At 36.0% G+C, this 20,269-nt stretch overlaps 1 protein-coding gene across 8 annotated transcripts in view; it reads right to left on the bottom strand.

Annotated features, from left to right (window-relative positions):
- Positions 1–20,269, bottom strand: part of CNKSR2 (connector enhancer of kinase suppressor of Ras 2) — a 280,798-nt gene that overhangs the window by 85,883 nt on the left and 174,646 nt on the right. For 4 of the 8 annotated variants that reach the window (XM_003819559.6, XM_034950723.3, XM_024927273.3 and 1 more), the window contains 2 exons: positions 7,056–7,145; positions 5,179–5,393 (listed from right to left, as the gene is read on the bottom strand). In XM_003819559.6, coding sequence (XP_003819607.1) covers positions 5,179–5,393; positions 7,056–7,145 — 305 coding nt within the window. The remainder of the gene's footprint in view (positions 1–5,178; positions 5,394–7,055; positions 7,146–20,269) is intronic. The other 4 variants (XM_003819560.6, XM_057301147.2, XM_024927274.3 and 1 more) reach the window with 1 other exon arrangement.

Here is a 20,269-nt window from a genome sequence, read left to right as displayed (position 1 = left end):
TCTTCCCTCCATCAAAAAAAGCCACAAAACCTCACAAATTGGCCAGAGTGGCTGAAAGTACTTATGAGACATAAAACAATTGAATGTTTGCAGTTATATCCTAAAAAAACAAAGATAGGCCACCTAAATGTTTGAATGTCATGAAAGGAATTATCCAGATTTTTGAACACCTACTAAAAGTCTGTTTTTAATCATCCAAAATTACATCAGTATTCAGTTTATGAAAGTATACCTACATACTGCTTGAATCTATAATCCAATTTTACTTGTTCTGGCATCTCAGCATGTAGACTTAAAATAAATGACTATTATTATTATCACTATTATTTTTGGAGACAGTGTCTCACTCTGTCACCCAGGCTGGGGTGCAGTGGTGCAAACATGGCTCACTGTAGCCTAGACCTTCCAGGGTCCAGTGATTCTCCTGCCTTAGCCCCGCAAGTAGCTGGGACTATAGGTGCATGCTACCACATCCAGCTAATTTTTGTATTTTTTGTAGAGATGGGGTTTTGACATGTTGTCCAGGTTGGTCTCAAACTCCTGAGCTGAGGCAATCCACCCGCCTTGGCCTCCCAAAGTGCTGGGATTACAGGCATGAGCCACCGTGCTCGGCCTAAGTAATTATTTTGTATATGAATTTAGTTTAGCAGCTTTAATGTGAGAGCAAGTTGTCATATGCACATCATATTGGGGAAAAATAAGTCCTACAAGATTTAAAGATGAGATTCAGAATAATTCAGTTATTCTTTAAAGACTTTTCTTACCACATCTGAATTTTACACACACACACACACACACACACACACACACACACACACCACACAAAAACTTCTGTCTGCCTTTTCTTCATGTACTCTCAGGTTAGATGAGGGCTTTGGCAGCTAACAGCTTCCACATTTTCAGACAGAATCAGTAAGTAGGTAAAATAAAGTTATGCTCTTTTGAAAAATGTCATAACATGCTTGGCTGATGGGCATATTGGAACCTTTGTAATGAGATGGCAGGGAAAGGAAGCAAGCAAGAACTAGCTGGAACTGAAGTTTTCAGCTGGAGTGAAGGAGGTAGGGTAGGGGATGTAAGGCAGCTAATCCTCTTGCATTGTTCGCCCCTGTGGGGTTGACCTAGGAGATGGAGGGGGCTATGTTTGCAGGTTGAAGACACTGAGAAAGCCACTGAAGTTCCTGTCAAATTTACTCACTCACTCATTAATTCACTTACTCATGACATTTTTATTGAGAGCTTATAAGGTACTACACATTTGTACTAGGTGCTGAAATACAGTACTGAAGAAAATGGAGAAATTGTCCCTGCTTATCATCATGAACATAGGCATACCTGTCCTACCATGTACAGGAGAGAAAGACACTAGGCAGATGTTCACATAAATATATAATTAAAAATCCCAACAAAGGTTTTGAAGAAAAACTACAGGATGATAAGAGAAAATAGGAGAACTGATTTAGTTCAGAGGGTAGTGGTCAGGGAAGATGTCCTTGTGATTTCAGGTTTAGATAGGCAGGAATTCTTGGGAGAAAAAAGAGATAAAAGCATTCTCAGCAGCGGGAATAGCATGTTGAAAAGGAAAGTGGTGGCAAAGAGCTGGTCAATGACTAGGGTAGCTACAGCACAGTGAATAATTTCCTTTTAAATAAGTTTAAGAAAAATATATATAAACTAGAATATCAGATATATGGAATTAATAAAAATGTATTTTATAATCCCATACACTTCTAAGTCTTCATTATAGGATAATGAGTTGAACCCTGAAGCCAAACAATATTTGTCTTGCTTTGTGTATTTTTATTGGGACGTTTTCCACAACAGAACAGTGAAGACTATACTCTAGGTGTGCTTATAAAGAACACTATATGCATGCATGCACACACCCCTTTACTTTGCTGTTTAAGGGGATTTAATGATGATATTATCTTGCTATTAAATTCATACTAAATTTTCTCTAACTTTTAACTTAAAATCTTTAGATTACATAGAGCTAGTATTACGGCAGAGATAGAAGCCTATGAAATGCAATACTCAATCTTCATAGTCCTCTTCCACTTAAGTCCTATTCCATTAAACATGGCCATGTTATCCAAAGGAGTAATTGGCAAAAATGAAGATTAGTGGTTCATCATGAAAGCGATTAGATTACAGATTGATACTGACATTGTGTTTTCAGGAAAATTTAACATAAGAAAAAAGCCTTTCATTTTTAAATAAGCATGTATAAACAAGTAAAAATAAAACAGAAATTCCTGTGAAATATAAAAAGCTATTATTTAAGCGTATGTTGTTTTGTCTCCAAGGTCCAAGCATTGTTAACTATAATATTCTGTTGTCCCAGCAATAGATCAAGCTAAATAACTATTTGTGTTTTATAACAGCGGCAGCTCAGTATGTTTCCCCGAACTTAACAAATAGTAACATGAAGCAAAAAAGAAATCAATCCAGGCACTGAAAACATTATTAACATCATCATACAAGGCCACATGTTTTTTCAAGTCAAGCCTTTCAAAATGCACTCATTTATTAATTAAAGCACAAATTCCTCTGTATATGGAATGTGTACCATGCACAAAGCAACAGGATAGAGTGCGGAAAGACCCCTGGAGTAGGTGATTTGGTTCTAGTCCTGACAATAGTACTTGTATTTTTTTTTGCAAAACAGCTTTTGTAGATCATTTCTGAGTTTGAGTTTTGTTATTTGCAAATAGGGTTGCTGTGAAGTTCAAAAGACATATCAAATGTGGAAACTTCCCTGCTAACTGTGAAAGCACTAAATAAGGGCAAGGTGAGATCCTCAAGGGAACTCAAGAGTCTAGTAAAAACCCCACCAATTAGAGCTCTCTCTTTTACAACATTGGTTATAGATATCCAATATGCACTTGGGGGTTAGCGATTATTTTGCTTCTTCTAAACCTGAGAACAGAGTTAGGAAATACCCAGCCTTCTACTCTGGAATTGGTGTATCAGCATTATAGGGGAAGATCTCCCCCAAAGTTAACAATATTCCTTACTCTGTGCTGGTCCTCTGTCAAAAATTAGTTGAGATAGATGTCAACTATCCGGGAAATACCATGTTACAGATTCAAGACATATAATAAAAACAGGAGGCAAAAGTGGACTCTGATTTCTTTCTTAGAATAAATTTCTAGAAGTGAAGTTAGTAGACCAGATTCTTGATATACATAACTAAACAATGTCCTTCAGAAAGGTGGTAACAATTTATACTCCTCAAAAATATTCGCAATATTCCTGATTACCAATTTGGCTCACCTTTTACTGTCTTCCCTAATTTAATACTTCATAATTCACAAGACTTAACTACTTTCCTTCCGCACACAGTATAACATCTGTCAGGATATGCATGACAGAATGGAGCAGGCTGAGTATTTAAATGTGCCTTCAATGACTCACTACTCTCAGGATAAATCCAAACTTTTAATAATTTGTACACTCTGAGTCAAAGTGATGGTCTCTTCTTCCTTCTCTAGGTTCATCTCTCACTACCAACTACCCTCTCGAATAGGCCATCTGTCCCTCATCTTCAAACTTTTGTTCAGGGTATTACTTATGACTGGAACACCAGATTCTAGAGGAAGCTCAGTGCTCATACAGCTTTTCTGAATAGTGGTAATAACAAAAGTGGTCCCCTTTCAAACGACTAAGAGTACTGATTTCAGGCTGACTCTGAATGTCTGTGGAAAAAATAATAATTCAATCGATCAGTCATTTAATGGAGCAGATTCTGATATAGGCACTAGTGTCTTAGAGACTTTTGAGAGTATGTAACTGGGGAGAAGGGAGGGTAAAGAATGAGGCACCTAGGAGTGCTAATAACACTACAGTCCAAAAAAAACATTTTTCTACACTCTAGTTTTATGGAAGAGCTATAGAATAAGTAAAGTAGATGATTTAAGAGATTTGCTCAGAGAAACAACTCAATTGTAAGTTATTAAATCTTTCACATTTTGAATGCCTAGATGGTATACCTTCTACAGCAGGGGCAGATTAAAATTTTTTTGATATTTTAAGCATTAAGCACAATCATTCAAATTACTTAAAAACTTGCAGTCCATGTTTTTCAAGGGCTCCTAATAAGAAGCTATAGTTCCAGTGACACAACAAACTCCTTTTAACCAAAATGGTTTAACATGCATAATTTTGTGGATTAAATGTTCTTGCTAACATGATTCTCAGCTTCCACACGGCCATTATCCTAGTTTCTCATCATCCATATGGCCTGGACTTAATAGCCCTGCTTCTGATCTCTCAAATGATGCTCTGCACTAGAGAGATCCAACAGGCCGATTTGATTACGCAAGTTCCCAGTTCAAAATTATTCAATAGCTCTTTATTACTGCAGGAAAGAAACTAAGTACTTTATCATACAGTTCCTCATCTAACCTTTACCTATGACTCCAGGCCCATCTACTGTCCCTTCCTCATGCCATTTCCTCCAATTGTTAATAAACCAGCAATTATAAGCCACACAAAATCCTTGGAATATGCCACATAAAATCCTTGGAACATGCCACATTCTCACACATTTGTGGCGCACCTGCATATGCCTTCGCACTAAAATACTGCTTCTCATATTTTATTCTTCCCCCACTCTGAAGTCTTTTCTCATTTCCCCTAAAGACTAAGGCTCTATTTCTCCTATGTTCCTCTTATACTTTCTGCACCCACCCATCACAACAGTTAAGTTATACTGGGACTCTCAGCATGTCTTTCTCCCCATATAATGGTGTGTCACATCTTCCCATTTTACCTCTAGCCCTACTCTCCATGTCTAGCAAATAATAGATGGTCATTTTTAAATGGAATCATGACTATATTAAAATTATATCTTTAATGTTGAATTTTATAGCTATCTGTGCATTGCATAGTATCACACTGATGATTAATCAGCTATTTATTATTGTTCTCCATCAATTTTGTGCATATTAAGTTATCCCATTAAAATCCAACTTGCTACAACTATGAACTCATTGAACACATAAACTTAAGAAAAAAATCAATTACCCATCATTTTTTAAGGGCATAAACTTTAAAGTTAGGCTCTTTTGTGAAAATCTAGTAAAAGGATAAAAATAACCTAGACTTTACCCAAAAGAGTCACTTGCCAGTCTTCCAATAAAAGCTGTATTGAAGAGTCTTTGAAATTTTACTTACATGGTATAGTGTGGTCTCTGGCACAGGAGTGCCCATGATGTCTTGTCTCAGTGCATCCATTTGTAAACTAGGTAGCAATGAATAGTGAGTTGGGCTATTACTCTTATCACCCTTCTTTTTTGACTTCTTCCCTGTGTCCTTTTTGCTGTTTCTCTGAAACATGTATTCTTCTTGAGCAATCTTTTCATTGCTCATATACCGAAGTAGAGAGTTTTCTATATAAAAAGAGATAAATACACCAATGTAAATACACAAATACCCCAAATTTACCATTCTTTCTCAATTGTGCTATTATTAGGTTGGCGCAAAAGTAATTGCAGTTTTTCCCATTACTTTTAATTGCAAGAACCGCAATTACTTTTGCCCCAATCTAATATATTTCATTTCAGAACTTTAACTTGATTTAACTTATAAAATATGTAGTGAAATACAGTATATCTTAATTATTTGGTATGATAAGACAATAAAAAATAGACAGTCGACAGATTATTTCTCCAAGTTTTAGCTTTGGACCAACTACATTAGAATCACCTCTGGAACTTGAATCAGAAATTCTAAGTGTGTGGCTTATAAAATTTGTAACAATCTCCCTCATGGGGATTTTGCCAAAGCCCAATAACAAACACCGGCCCGTGGCATGCAAGGTAGCACGCTTGGAGAGGTTAAGGCCCACATTAAGAACCAATAGTCAGGAAATTTAGTTCAGGAATTCTATGCTTAAATTGGTAGTCAGCTCTTAGTACTTCACATGGTTCCCCTCCCCATCAACAAAAGTCTCTAAAATATGAAGTCCCAAAACAGTGACTCTGAGATAGCATGTGATAAGCATTTCTCTTTTATACTTTTCTTGATTTATTCTATAGAACAAATGAGATTAGAAATTGAAGATTGGAAAATGGAATGAATACACAGATATAAAGGAATCTGTCAATGTTCCTGTATTTATCAACATTTTCAGAAATGCTCACTCCATAAAACAAGTATTAAGAAGACTAATGAATCAGATATTCATGCTTGCTTGTCCATATGGTCTGCGGATCTGTGCAGTAATAAATTCTGTATACTGGCTAGAAATAACAAGAAAACGGGTCAAACATATCATGAAGGAAGCTTAGTGAACTTACATTCTATGAATAGTTTTTTGTTTTGATTTGTTTTATTTTCCACCTACGACCTTACGGCTCTCTACTTCAGAAAGTCAAAGTAGCAGCATGACCCACTGGGCCCACCATACCCACACTTGATCAAATCCTATTTAGTAGGGAAATTTTCAGTTGCTCTCTATAGCAGGATAAGTGAACATAAAAACTTACTTTTGGTAGATCCTTCAAGAGTAGCCCACCCCCATGTAAGAAGATAACTCTGAGCAGCAAACAGAACAGGAAAAAAAAGCACGGTTTTTTTTTTTTCTATTTCTACATGGTTTTTGTTAGAAGTCACTGGCCCAGTTTCCATTAGCTTTTAACCCATGTGCTTCAATGCTCATTTTGAGGTTGATTCCATACAAAATTGGTGAGGTTGCATTGCAGACCGATGAGGACTGATGATAAACTCTTCCTATTCACTGAACTTAATTATTTTATGCAGTTTCACACTCCTGACCTTCTGTTCCAAATATTACCTTTCAAATAATAATCAGATATTTACTTTTAACACCATACTTATGTACCTGGAACCCCTTAGAAGGCATTCAGAGACAATATCTGTTTAATAATGGGTCAAGATAGTCAAATGTTGGTCTTACTTGGTTTTGTTGTACAATAAAGTCAATGATAGAATAAGTTTTCCACTGAAGCCATAACAATCTATTTATAGAACATTTAAATTTGCTTATTGTTCAAACAACCCAGCCTACACTGAAATTCTAGAACACTTACCTCTTCTACTATCTCTCTTCATCTTATTTGGATCTTCATAGTCCCCCACCCAATTATATTCCACTGGCATAGATATAGGTCGTAGCTTGCCTAAACACAGAGAACAAAGTTCACATCACATTGTTTTTCTTCCCCATGTCTGCTCAAACTTACACTGATTTTTAGCTAAAGTCTACCAAACACACTCACTCTTATGCAACATTATGGTTGGCATTTGTGCAGATGGAGAAAATGTGTTTTGAGCCAGAAGGTGAAATTGCCTATTGGCCAGGTGATAAAGCAAACTTAAGGTACTTTTAATAAATAATAATGAATAGCCTAGGTTAGCTCTCTTAGGAACCCCAGACTTTAAGGGTATAGTTTTTTTTTTTTAAAGAAGATAATCATATAAGTGATTTTACTCAGTAACTGGATCTCTATCTTATTTCCTAACGTCCAAGTGTCTATATCTTGACAGCCAACCTCCAAGATGGTAGCTCTCTGTGTTTAACCTGACTACCAGACATTAACCCACTGTTTCAAGTTGGAACACCACAAGGATAACTTTTTATCTTCGCTGCTTCCCATCTCCTATCACCATACATTTTGGACACCACCATGCCTCAAAAATATGGTTAGATTCTCTTTCATGTCCTACAGCTGAGTCTGCTTCTAAGCAACTCTTTTGCTACAGTGAGCCTGTCCAGTATATAGATCCAAGTAATCACTGCTTTGGTTTGTTCCATTTCCCCCTGGGTCTGTATCCTTACTAAACAGCATTTTAATTCAGCAAGAAGAACTCATGGCAAAGACTTCAAGAATAACTTTTATTTTGGTGAGGCTGCAGTATATTATTTCTGTTCCACTTGAAATTCCTGAAGCCTAAAACAGCCAAATAAAATAATTCAAAAGTTTTAACAGGATACCTAGCAAAATGCCTGGCATGAAATAGTCGCTTAATAAATTTCTAGTGAATGAAAAGCGGAGACTCACACAGGACTGGATCATACAAATAATAATGGTTATTATGATTCTGATAATATTATAAACATTTATGTCATTTGCCATATACCACATACTAAGAGTTTCATAAGTATTAAATTGTTTACTCCTGATAATTCAGAGAACTATACTATCATTATACTCATTTTAACTGATGAGGAAACTAAGGTTATATAACTTGCCCAAGGACATATACCTGGTAAGTACATAGTATCAGGATTCAAACCCAGGCACTCACACTTACTTCTGTCATAATTCTTGGTGACTTCAATATTCACCCTCTGAGAGTCTGGCCTTTCAGTTTCTTGAGGTTCTCTCTCACACTCATTCCTGTGGTCATATGCTTAGTCTCATCAGCAAAGGCTGCAATCCCTTTAAATATCCAGCTTACGAACTACCACCTTTTGTATTTCTAGCACACTACCTACAGTACTCCAAGTCCAACAATTCTTCCTCCTTTAATCTATTAATACCTGTCATACCACTTTTCAGTATCTGTCAGTCACCTTCTGTCCCTGCAGCTTCCCTCCTTGCCCAGCTAAATTTTATGATTATTAAAATCACTCAATGTGCTTTAAAAAATTCTGTTAGGAGAATTCTAATTCTGTTCTTAAGGAAAAAGTATCAATCTTATGGCTTTTTATTGTGAACACTGATACAGTTTAGTCTGTTTTGCTAAGCTCTTTTAAAATCTGAAGATTAACTAGACATGATAAAATTATTAATGCGCCAAAAATGTAATATTTATTTAATGGCTTCCTTTCAAGGTATGCAAACAACTTTGTAAATGATCAACTAATATTCCAAATTCTCCAACAGTGTATCTCTGCTCTTTTACACAGAGGGAATTTGAGTGAGATGATCTGAGGCAGGATAGGTAGTCAAGGAAGTAAACATGTCCTCACATGGCGACCATACAGTTAACACAATAAGCCCCAGCACTCACACTGTAGTCCAGCTCATTCAAACACAGCTATCTACAGTAAGGAATTTCCCCTGCAGGGAGCACATGCATTTTGATTACACCTGTCCTCAGACCGACCCTTTGTTCATTATAATAGTAAGCAACACACCCCTGGATAGAGATTTAAGATGCTAATGAGACATGCAATGTATGAACAAGTATGTACAGCTACTATGCATGTGCACCCAGAGGACAACCAAGAATATGCTTAATAGCAACACCTCTTCCCACTCCTTTATGAATAATTATGTAAGACTCTCATAAAGGGAGTCTCCCTAGTGCCAGTCTTGGTGGTCTCATCCTTAGGAGCAGCTCGCCCTGAATCCTCTCTCAGGGTGTACTGTCTGTTCTGAACCTAACTTTCATAATATTCTTTGTCCTTTGCAATAAATTGCTCTATACTATATCTCCTTTGCTGTGTGTCTCTTGTTTAAATTCTTTTAAGCTAAGAAGAACCGAGGTCTCACAACAGCCATCTATAGATCCAGGTCAATATTCTGCCCATCGAAAGTAGGGTAAAGGTTTGAGGGAAGGTCTCCTTTTGTTATGTCTATTCCCACCACTTTGCACAGTCAGTCCTCCAGATTTTCAATGTTATGAAGGCTGTATTTTCAAAATATCTACAATTTATTTCTTTAGGATCTGGTTTTAGAAATAAACTCTACTTCAGCATGGGCACTGAAACTGAAGCAATTAACAGCTCTAGCACTGTTTTTACATGTCATCAAAAAATCTTTTGAAAAGTGAAAATCCAATAAATAAGCAGTTGTTTCACTTGCTCTATATGTTATATATATTAAAAAGCTAGTTAGATATTTTTTGAAAATTGGTTGTTTGGAGTCAAACATATGTGCACAAAAACAAGAAGAAACATACTTCACACACAGAATATGAAATACATAATTGTATTCATTATATTTTGCGTCATCTCTGAAATTCTAATGGAGCTAAGTCATTGAAGCATGTAATTAAGCCCTTGATATGTCTGGTTGTATAATTAGCCATATAAACAATTATGCAGAAGATTTTTAACACTGACTTTTCCGGGGGTGACTTTTTTTTTAACAGAATTATACTGTATATTACTAATACACAATTGAAGGAAAATATACTAAATTAGAAAAAAAACGAAAGAAAAAGCTTTACTGAAATTTACTTTTGGAGAACATCAAGGTTTTGCTTTTATTAGTTATAAAACCATAGATTCAGCAATGCAAATAAAAATAAGTATTTCAAAAAATAAAGTATATTATTGATTTAGGTAGAACAAATAATGTTGCTTATAAGTATTGATTTTTAATTGTGCTGAAATATTGAAGTCGACTTAATAAAGCAGTTAAACCAATAACATAAGGTAACATTCTTGTATAAATAGCAGTCCATGGCAGATTGAAAAATAGACCATGGCTTAAATTATTTCTAATTCCAAATATACAGATCATTGATTACAGCTTGAAAATATGTTTGCTACTGCATGTATACAGCAGCATTTTAATTTCACAGGACAGCAAAGTTCAAATGGAAAGATAAATTTATGATTCAATGTTTTAGTGCTGTTGGTAAAAAACCAAGTGAAACAAAACACCAAAGGCAAGAGTACTATAAGCATTATAGACTTAAATCAAATATATGCTATTATTAATACATGCAAAGTATTTTTATACTCATATGACTTTTTAAGGCTTTAATACAAATGGATTGGTTTAATAAAATTAAATACATCTGACCCATTCCTGTGTAAATGAACATAAATAAAACATAAATCTCTGAAAAGTAATCTGGAAAAGTTTAAGACATGTCTTTACATAGTAGTACTTATATTGGTTTTTGAAGTTGTAAAGTTAAGATTACTAATTCATGATAAGAATAATAACAGCAAAGAATATAATCTAGAAAACGAGGATTAGGGCCCATTTAAATATTTTTGCTGACCACTTCTTAATTTTTTATTCCTTTAAGTATAAAGCATGTATTAATTGCAGAGTTCATTTGGCACCCTATCATAAGCCTTGTGATACCACTGTGCTAGTGCCTCATAATATAACCATTATTTTATTTGGCTTTTAATATCTGTTGCACATCTAGAGTTTTTTAATTGGTGTCTCCATAGAGGCAGACATTTTGTGCTGTATTTATTCCTGTATTCTAATAAATGTGGTAAAGGTAAAAGATAAATATTTTTATAGAGGCACACAGAAAAAAAGATAACTATTTTTTGGATTTTGTCTGAATTTTATTATGATATTGATGGCAAGTAGGTTTTTAAGAATTATGGACTATATTCAGCGCAATTAAGCAAATGTAACACAAAATACAATTTTAAGAATATAGACAGTGATGAAGTGCTGTATAATGATATATCCTAATTACTGTATTTTAATACAAAATTGCTATGCTTTAATGCTAGTGTACAACATTGCTTGAAAATAAACTAATTTTTACCTCAGATAAGCATTTTAGGTGATATCACAAATGTTACAGTCCCCTTTGGCAGAGTTAACTGCTCACTACTGGGCTCCCTAAGCTTTTTCCTAGTGCCTTTAGCATATATACAATACTTATTATACTGTATTGTGACATTAGGGAGATCTCAAATTACTGGGTTGCTCATTGGATCCTATTCCCTCCGACCTACTCAAGGGCATGCCTTGAGCAATCCTCCTTTCTTTCTCCTGCATCATCAACTTTTCTCTTTCTACTCAGTCATTCCCATTAGCATATAAACATGCTGTAATTTCTCCAATCGTTTTTTAAAAAGTAACTCTCCTCACCCCACAAACCTCTACCCAGCTACCACCTTATTTTTTGTTTCTCTTTACAGAAAACCTTGTAGAAAGCTTCTTTATATTTGTAGCCCCCAATTCTTCTCCTCCCCTCTTGAATCTTCTCCGATTAAGCTCTTGTCCCCACTATTCCACCAAAACTGCTATTGTCAAGGTTTTTAGGGCCTCCATGTTGCTAAATCCAATACACAATTCTGAGTCCTTGACTTTTCTGATGTATCTGTAGCATTAGCACCGAGTACTACTCCTTCCTTGAAACACTTTCCTTACCCGGCACCCTAAGACTCTGTCTTCTGATTTTCCTCTCTTCTTATCATAAATTCACATGCATCCTTCAGAGCTAAGCAAAAATGTCATTTCCTTAGGGGTACAATCCTTGGCCTCTCATTCTAGGTCAGGATTCTCTGTGTTTGTCTCATTTCCTCTCAAAGTTCTTCTTTGTAGCATGACAATTATAGTCACGTAAGTATTTATTAATTTAGTTACTTGAATTCTGTCACCCTTCTAGACTGTAAACTTCATGGGAGAAGACAGACTTTTCTACTGTCTACTGTGGTATCTCCCACACTTAGCGCAGTACCTTAAACACAGTAACTGCTCAATATTTAACTCATTGCTTGTTAAGAAAGTAAATAGGGGACTTCCCTCAGACACTAGACCAAAAAGGATCCAAGCTATATCATTAGTTTCTATTTTCGTAGTTTCTTTCCCTTTCCTTCCTTCTAATTTTCCATTTCCTTCTTTTCCTCCCTCTTCCTTCCTTCTAAGGCAAGTATGTTACCCTCACCAATACTCTTCATTTTTCTGACAAACTGAGCTTTACAGAACTGTTTGCCAATCAAGTCAGGACTAGTTCTGTCTCTTGATTTCTTATCTACATACATTCCCATGTTGTCTGTTGAAACACCACTGAATTGCTGCCTTTTTCATTTGTATCGCTTTTAAAAACTCTCTAAAAGCACGCTAAAGTCATTAAGTTTCAGAGTAATAAACAGCACCTGAGAAGCAATCTTCTCTTACAGTTGTCAAAGATTTAAAAAAATTTTCAAAGAAATTTCTCCGTAAGTCTGACATGCCCTTTAATGTTCACAAAAAAGCTTTCTCTAGAGTCTCAGAGAAAGTATACACATATACACATCTGTTCTGAATATTTTAGCCAATATTTTGATGAAAATGAGTATAGTAAGTATAGTTAAGCTATATGCTTGCCACATACACCCATCAAAAACCCCACATACCAGACAGAAAAATTACTTTCAGATGGCTGACTGAATTTCTAGGAAAACATCCTGGGGTTATTTAAGGTAGAGAATCACACATTTAAAGAGGAAGTAAAACTGAATTAAATGGAAACTCAGTAATTTTTAAAGGATAATGGTAACATATCTGGATCCAGTAAAATAAGAATGAACGATCTGATCTTTATAGCCATATTTTAAAAATTTCATTTCTGGATAAAAGAGGCTGAAGAAATTGGTTTGTAAACATTTCAATGTGAGGATTATTTAAGGATTACCTTTAATGACTTATAAATAATACAAATCAAATATAAACTTTGTATTGATTAATTTAAAATCTTTTCAGTTTCATTGACGGAGAACAAAACCAGTTAAAATCTCATTTCCAAAATAACCCCATAAAAAAAGTGGGCAAAGGACATGAACAGACACTTTTCAAAAGAAGACATACATGCTGCCAACAATCATATGGAAAAAAGCTCAACATCGCTAATCATTAGGGAAATGCAAATCAAAACCACAATGAGACATCATCTCACACCTGTCAGAATGGCTATTACCAAAAAGTAAAAAAAAAAAAAAAAGAAAGACAGATGTTGGTGAGGTTGTGGAAAAAAAGAAAAAAGGAACTCTTATACACTGTTGGTGGAGTATAAATTGGTTCAGCCATTGTGGAAGACAGTGTGGCAATTCCTCAAAGACCTAAAGACAGAAATACTATTTGACCCAGCAATCCTATTACTGGGTATATACCCACAGGAATAGAAGTCATTCTATTATAAAGACATATGCATGTGTATGTTCATTGCAGCACTATTCACAATAGCAAAGACATGGAATCAACATAAATGTCCATCAATGATAGACTAGATAAAGAAAATGTGTCACATATAAACCATGGAATACTATGTGGTCATAAAAAAGAACAAGATCATGTTGTTTGCAGGGACCTGGATGGAGCTGGAGGCCATTATGCTCAGCAAACTAACACAGAAACAGAAAACCAAATACTGCATGTTCTCACTTATAAGTGGGAGCTAAATGATGAGAACACATGGATACACAGAGGGGAACAACATACACTGGAGCCTTTTGGAGGGTGGAAGGTGGGAGGAGGGAGAGGATCAAGAAAAACAACTAACAGGTACTAGTCTAAATACCTGAGGATAAAATAATCTGTACAACTAACCCCATGACACAGGTTTACCTATGTAACAATCCCACATTTGTACCCCTAAACTTAAAGTTAAAAAAAATCATTTCCAAGAATAAGCTCCATTGTGGTTGTGTATTTTCCTACTGCTTTCTAAAAGTGATATATACCTTAAATGGGGAATAACATGAAAGAATTGCTAAAGGAGAAAATACTGAACTGTGTCAAAAAATTATGCGGTACTTTTAACACCTAATTCCAAGGCTAATTATATTTTGAACCAAATTACCTTTTGTAAGTATTCCACCACAAGAGGGAACAAGCTATACATACACATTGGAGTTTGGAAATCTGTTGAAATAGCTGAAATAGTTGAAATGTTGTCTCTGTTCATAGAGACAATTTCTCTACATTAGAGGGGTGTGGGAGGAATGAGAAAGGATTTAGATGATTTAAATACTGTTTAAGTGGCAAAAGAGTTCTGGGTACTCTGAAGGCTCTGGTTGGTATAAAATGAGCTAGGCTAAAATACTTGTCTCTTTGCTGTGCTCAGCATTGATATAAATGTGAACAAGAAAGATGACACAGGCATGTAAATATTATTGGTTAAAAGCATGCAGTTCTCAAGTTAAAGAACTGCAAATTAAAGCAGTCTAGTTTTAAAAATTTTAGTAAAGCAGTGTGTCTTGCAAATCCTATCAGCTTATGGAAGACAGTCACTCTCATGAAAAGTAAAAAAAGATAATAAGGTAACTAGTTGAACATTCTTATTTGAAAATAAATGACATCTTGTAATAACTTTACAATTCCTTTCACCTATTTTTCTGAGACCATTACTTGTTAGTGAAGCCAGCAAGAAAGGTAGAGATGAAAAACTTCAGACAGACCAAAGTTTTTTTTTTTTGTAATGGAAACATCACTTTTATTGACAATGTAGGACCATAATGGACACATTCACAGAACAAAAATAAGACAATTCGAAGACAATGGAGTGTAAAAGTACAGCACACAGGTTAATACTCTTCACCCTCATCCTCTCCCTGATTTCACAGATAATCTGATTTCACAGATATTCAGTGAAAAAAAACTAAAGAGGTTTCAGGGTAATAAACAGTTAGAGTCAGTCCATGAATACAGACTTTCAAGTTCCTATCCCAGACCTCTTTTCACTACATCAAATTGCCTCAGTGATGTATCATTCAAGACCATTACATTAGACAAAAATCCAATTAATTTTTCTTCAAAAATTTAATGGCATGTATGATTAGTTTTTTGTTTGTTTGTTTAAGTGTCCTCACAGCCAGTTTGCAACTCTTGCAAAATACTAAGGCTATGTGAAGAACTAGTGGAGGATTACAGCATAAACTGTGGATGCAACTTTTTGTTTGTGGTCCAATACCTTAACAATGATGGCAAATAAATTGGTATGACATGATGTGTTGCTTATAAAACAATGCTAAGTTGTCATATGTACATTTTTAAATGGCTGTATACTGTTTTAATTATTTGCTCTAATGTCTCCAGTCATTATTCAGTGTGTAATTTTTACTTATCTCTTTTTGAACACTGAATATTACACCTGACATTTTCTATCCCCAAGGATCTATTTCTTCCATGACTTCTGGCAAATTGTTTTGCAGTGATAGTAGTAATTCCACAAGTGGCGTGAAGTATAGAACACCATGTAATGATCTTTCTAGATAGTTTTTCTTACTTTAGTTTGAACTTTCATCATAAATAAGATTTACTCTAGAAAGTAGTTTACATATGGCTTTTCTACAAGATAAGAATGAAGAATGAAGATGACATTCAATAATCCAACTGCTGGGCAGGCTTAAATATTGAGAACAGAGGTTGTTCTATATGCTTATCTGTAAGTCAGCTGTTTGGAACTTAAGACACAAAGAAATCGTATCATTGGTAGTTGGGTCTTTAAGAAGAGCTGCAAAAGTCTTTTACAATATTTTCCAAAATACATTCCATAAAACATTAGTTCCATTGGGAAGCTGGTAAGTATTATGTGACCAAAAAAGGGATTTAATATACAAACACATTTGGGAAACAGTAAATTAACCCAAATTCAACAAAACTTTCAAAGATGTAGTATGTGAATGTGAATTTATTAATCTCCAAGAGGGGCCTAAAATATGTAAAACTTCCCAATCTTATTTAACCATATAACCTCTTTCTTCCATAGGCTATCTTTCAGAACTAGTGATCTGAAGAATGTACTTAGGAAATCGCTGGATTACTTAAGTCATATTGTGATCCGAAAGCTAACATGAATAGCCCTATTTAAACTTTACCTAGCTACCATTTATTATAGTTTTTTTTTTTTCTCATGGGGGAAAATGTATTCGGATTTCGACTAGGGATAAACGTATTGTCTCCTGCTCCAGGGGATGTCATGATTAGATTATCTATTGTAGAACAGGCTAGGTAATCCCTGACGCTAACAACCTTAAATGAATACTTCTGTCCAGAGAATATACTAACTGTGAATAAATGTTGGTATATCTTTCCAGGGCAGTAACTTCCCAGGTTCTTTCAATTAAAAAAATATAAGGCAATCACCTCTGTGCCATACAAGGTCTCTGACTTTGATTTTCTAGTATCTGCTTCTGTATTCAATTTATTTGTAAATTGATTCTTAAGTTAGCCAGGGTTTCTCAGACATTTCAGGCCAGATCATTCTTGTTGGGTGCTGTCCTGAGCACTGCAGGATGTTTAGTAGCATCTTTGGTCTCTACCCATTAGATGCCAGTAGCAACTTTCCACCACAAATGTGACAACAAAATTGTCCCCGGAAATTACCAAATGTCCCCTGGGGGACAATACTGAACCCAGAGAATCACAGAGTGAGACTGTTTCTCTTCTTGGCTTTCCCATTCTGTTTATAAGGGAACACTATTTCATCTAGTTCATATCTTTTCGATTAATTCATCTGAAGAGGTTTTTTTCCCCCCTCATAGTTGCATCAGCTATGTTGATTTGGTTTGCTAATACTTCTATTTTATCTACATATGAATACCACCGAACTTTATTAAAAGTGATTTTTCTTTCTTTCTCTTAAATTATACTTTAAGTTTTGGGATACATGTGCAGAATGCGCAGGTTTGTTACATAGGTATGCACGTGCCATGGTGGTTTGCTGCACCCATCAACCCATCATCTACATTAGGTATTTCTCCTAATGCTATCCTTCCCCTAGTCCCCCAACCCCCGAAAGGCCCCGGTGTGTGATGTTCCCCTCCCTGTGTCCATGTGTTTTCATTGTTCAACTCCCACTTATGAATGAGAACCTGCGGTGTTTGGTTTTCTGTTCCTGTGTTAGTTTGCTGAGAATGATGGTTTCCAGTTTTATCCATGTCCCTGCAAAGGACATAAACTCATTTTTTTTTTTGAGATGGAGTCTTGCTCTGTTGCCCAGGCTGGAGTGCAACGGTCTCGGCTCACTGCAATCTCCGCTTCCCAGGTTGAAGTGATTCTCCTGTCTCAGTCTCCCAAGTAACTGGGATTACAGGCACATCCTGCCACACCTGGCTAATTTTTGTATTTTTAGTAGAGACAGGGTTCACCATGTTGCCCAGGCTGGTCTCCAACTCCTGAGCTCAAGCAATCCACCCGCCTCTGCCTCCCAAAGTACTGTGATTACAGGCGTGAGCCCCTGTGCCCGGCAAACTCATCCTTTTTTATGGTTGCATAGTATTCCATGATGTGTATGTGCCACATTTTCTTTACCCAGTCTATCATTGATGGGCATTTGGGTTGGTTCCAAGCCTTTGCTATTGGGCATAGTGCTGCAATAAACATACGTGTGCATGTGTCTTTATAAAAGAATGATTTATTATCCTTTGGGTATATACCCAGTAATGGGATTGCTGGGTCAAATGCTATTTCTGGTTCTAGATCCTTGAGGAATCGCCACACTGACTTCCACAATGGTTGAACTAATTTACAGGCCCACCAACAGTGTCAAAGTGTTCCTATTTCTCCACATCCTCTCCAGCATCTGTTGTTTCCTGACTTTTTAATGATCGCCATTCTAACTGGCATGAGATGGTATCTCACTGTGGTTTTGATTTATATTTCTCTAATGACCAGTGATGATGAGCTTTTTTTTCATATGTTTGTCGGCCACATAAATGTCTTCTTTTGAGAAGTGTCTGTTCATATCCTTTGCCCACTTTTTGATGGGGTTGTTTTCTTGTACATTTGTTTAATTAAGTTTCTTGTAGATTCTGGATATTAGCCCTTTGTCAGATGGATAGATTGCAAAAATTCTCTCCCATTCTGTAGGTTGACTGTTCACTCTGATGATAGTTTCTTTTCCTGTCAGAAGCTCTTTAGTTCAATTAGATCCCATTTGTCTATTTTGGCTTTTGTTGCCATTGCTTTTGGTGTTTTAGTCATGAAGCCTTTGCCCATGCCTATGTCCTGAATGGTACTGCCTAGGTTTTCTTCTAGGGTTTTTATGGTTTTAGGTCTTACGTTTAAGTGTTTAATCCATCTTGAGTTAATTTTTCTATAAGGTGTAAGGAAGGGGTCCAGTTTCAGTTTTCTGCATATGGCTAGCCAGTTTTCACAGCACCATTTATTAAATAGGAAATCCTTTCCCCATTGCTTGTTTTTGTCAGGCTTGTCAAAGATCACATGGTTGTAGATGTGTGGCCTTATTTCTGAGGCCTCTATTCTGTTCCATTGGTCTATATATCTGTTTTGATACCAGTACATGCTGTTTTGGTTACTGTAACCTTGTAGTATAGTTTGAAGTCAGGTAGTGTGATGCCTCCAGCTTTGTTCTTTTTGCTTAGGATTGTCCTGGGTATATGGGCTCTTTTTTGGTTCCGTATGACATCTAAAGTAGTTTTTTTCTAATTCTGTGAAGAAAGTCAATGGTAGCTTGATGGGGATAGCATTTAATCTATAAATTACTTTGGGCAGTATGGCCATTTTCATGATATTGATTCTTCTTATCCATGAGCATGGAATGTTTTTCCATTTGTTTGTGTCCTCTTTGATTTCCTTGAGCAGTGGTTTGTAGTTCTCCTTGAAGAGGTCCTTCACATCCCTTGTAAGTTGTATTCCTAGGTATTTTATTCTCTTAGTAGCAATTGTGAACGGGAGCCCACTCATGGTTTGGCTCTCTATTATGGGTGTATGGGAATGCTTGCGATTTTTGCACATTGATTTTGTATCCTGAGACTTTGCAGAAGTTGCTTCTCAGCTTAAGGCAATTTTGGACTGAGACGATGGGGTTTTCTAAATATACAATCATGTCATCTGCAAACAGGGACAAATTGACTTCTTCTCTTCCTATTTGAATACCCATTATTTCTTTCTCTTGCCTGATGGCCCTGGCCAGAACTTCCAATACTATGCTGAATAGGAGTGGTGAGAGAGGGCATCCTTGTCTTATGTCAGTTTTCAAAGGGAATGCTTCCAGCTTTTGCTCATTCAGTATGATATTGGCTGTGGGTTTGTCATAAATAGCTCTTATTATTTTGAGATACGTTCCATCAATACCTATTTTATTCAGAGTTTTTAGCATGAAGGGGTGCTGAATTTTATTGAAGGCCTTTTCTGCATCTATTGAGAAAATCATGAGGTTTTTGTCATTGGTTCTGTTTCTGTGATGGATTACGTTTATTGATTTGGGTATGTTGAACAAGCCTTGCATCCCAGGGATGAAGCTGACTTGATCGTGGTGGATAAGCTTTTAGATGTGCTGCTGGATTTGGTTTGCCAGTATTTTATTGAGGATTTTCACATAGATGTTCACCAGGGATACTGGCCTGAACTTTTCTTTTTTTGTTGTGTCTCTGCCAGGTTTTGGTATCAGGATGATGCTGGCCTCATGAAATGAGTTAGGGAGGAGTCCCTCTTTTTCTATTGTATGGGATACTTTCAGAAGGAATGGTACCAGCTCCTCTTTGTACCTCAGGTAGAATTCGGCTATGAATCCGTCTGGTCCTGGGCTTTTTTTGGTTGATAGGCTATTAATTACTGCCTCAATTTCAGAACTTGTTATTGGTCTATTTAGGGAGTCAGCTTCTTCCTTGTTTAGTCTTGGGAGGGTGTCATGTCTCCAGGAA

Source organism: Pan paniscus, chromosome X (genome assembly GCF_029289425.2).
Source record: "Pan paniscus chromosome X, NHGRI_mPanPan1-v2.0_pri, whole genome shotgun sequence".
Taxonomy (NCBI): Eukaryota; Metazoa; Chordata; class Mammalia; order Primates; family Hominidae; genus Pan; species Pan paniscus.
This window is presented reverse-complemented; position numbering and strand designations above follow the sequence as displayed.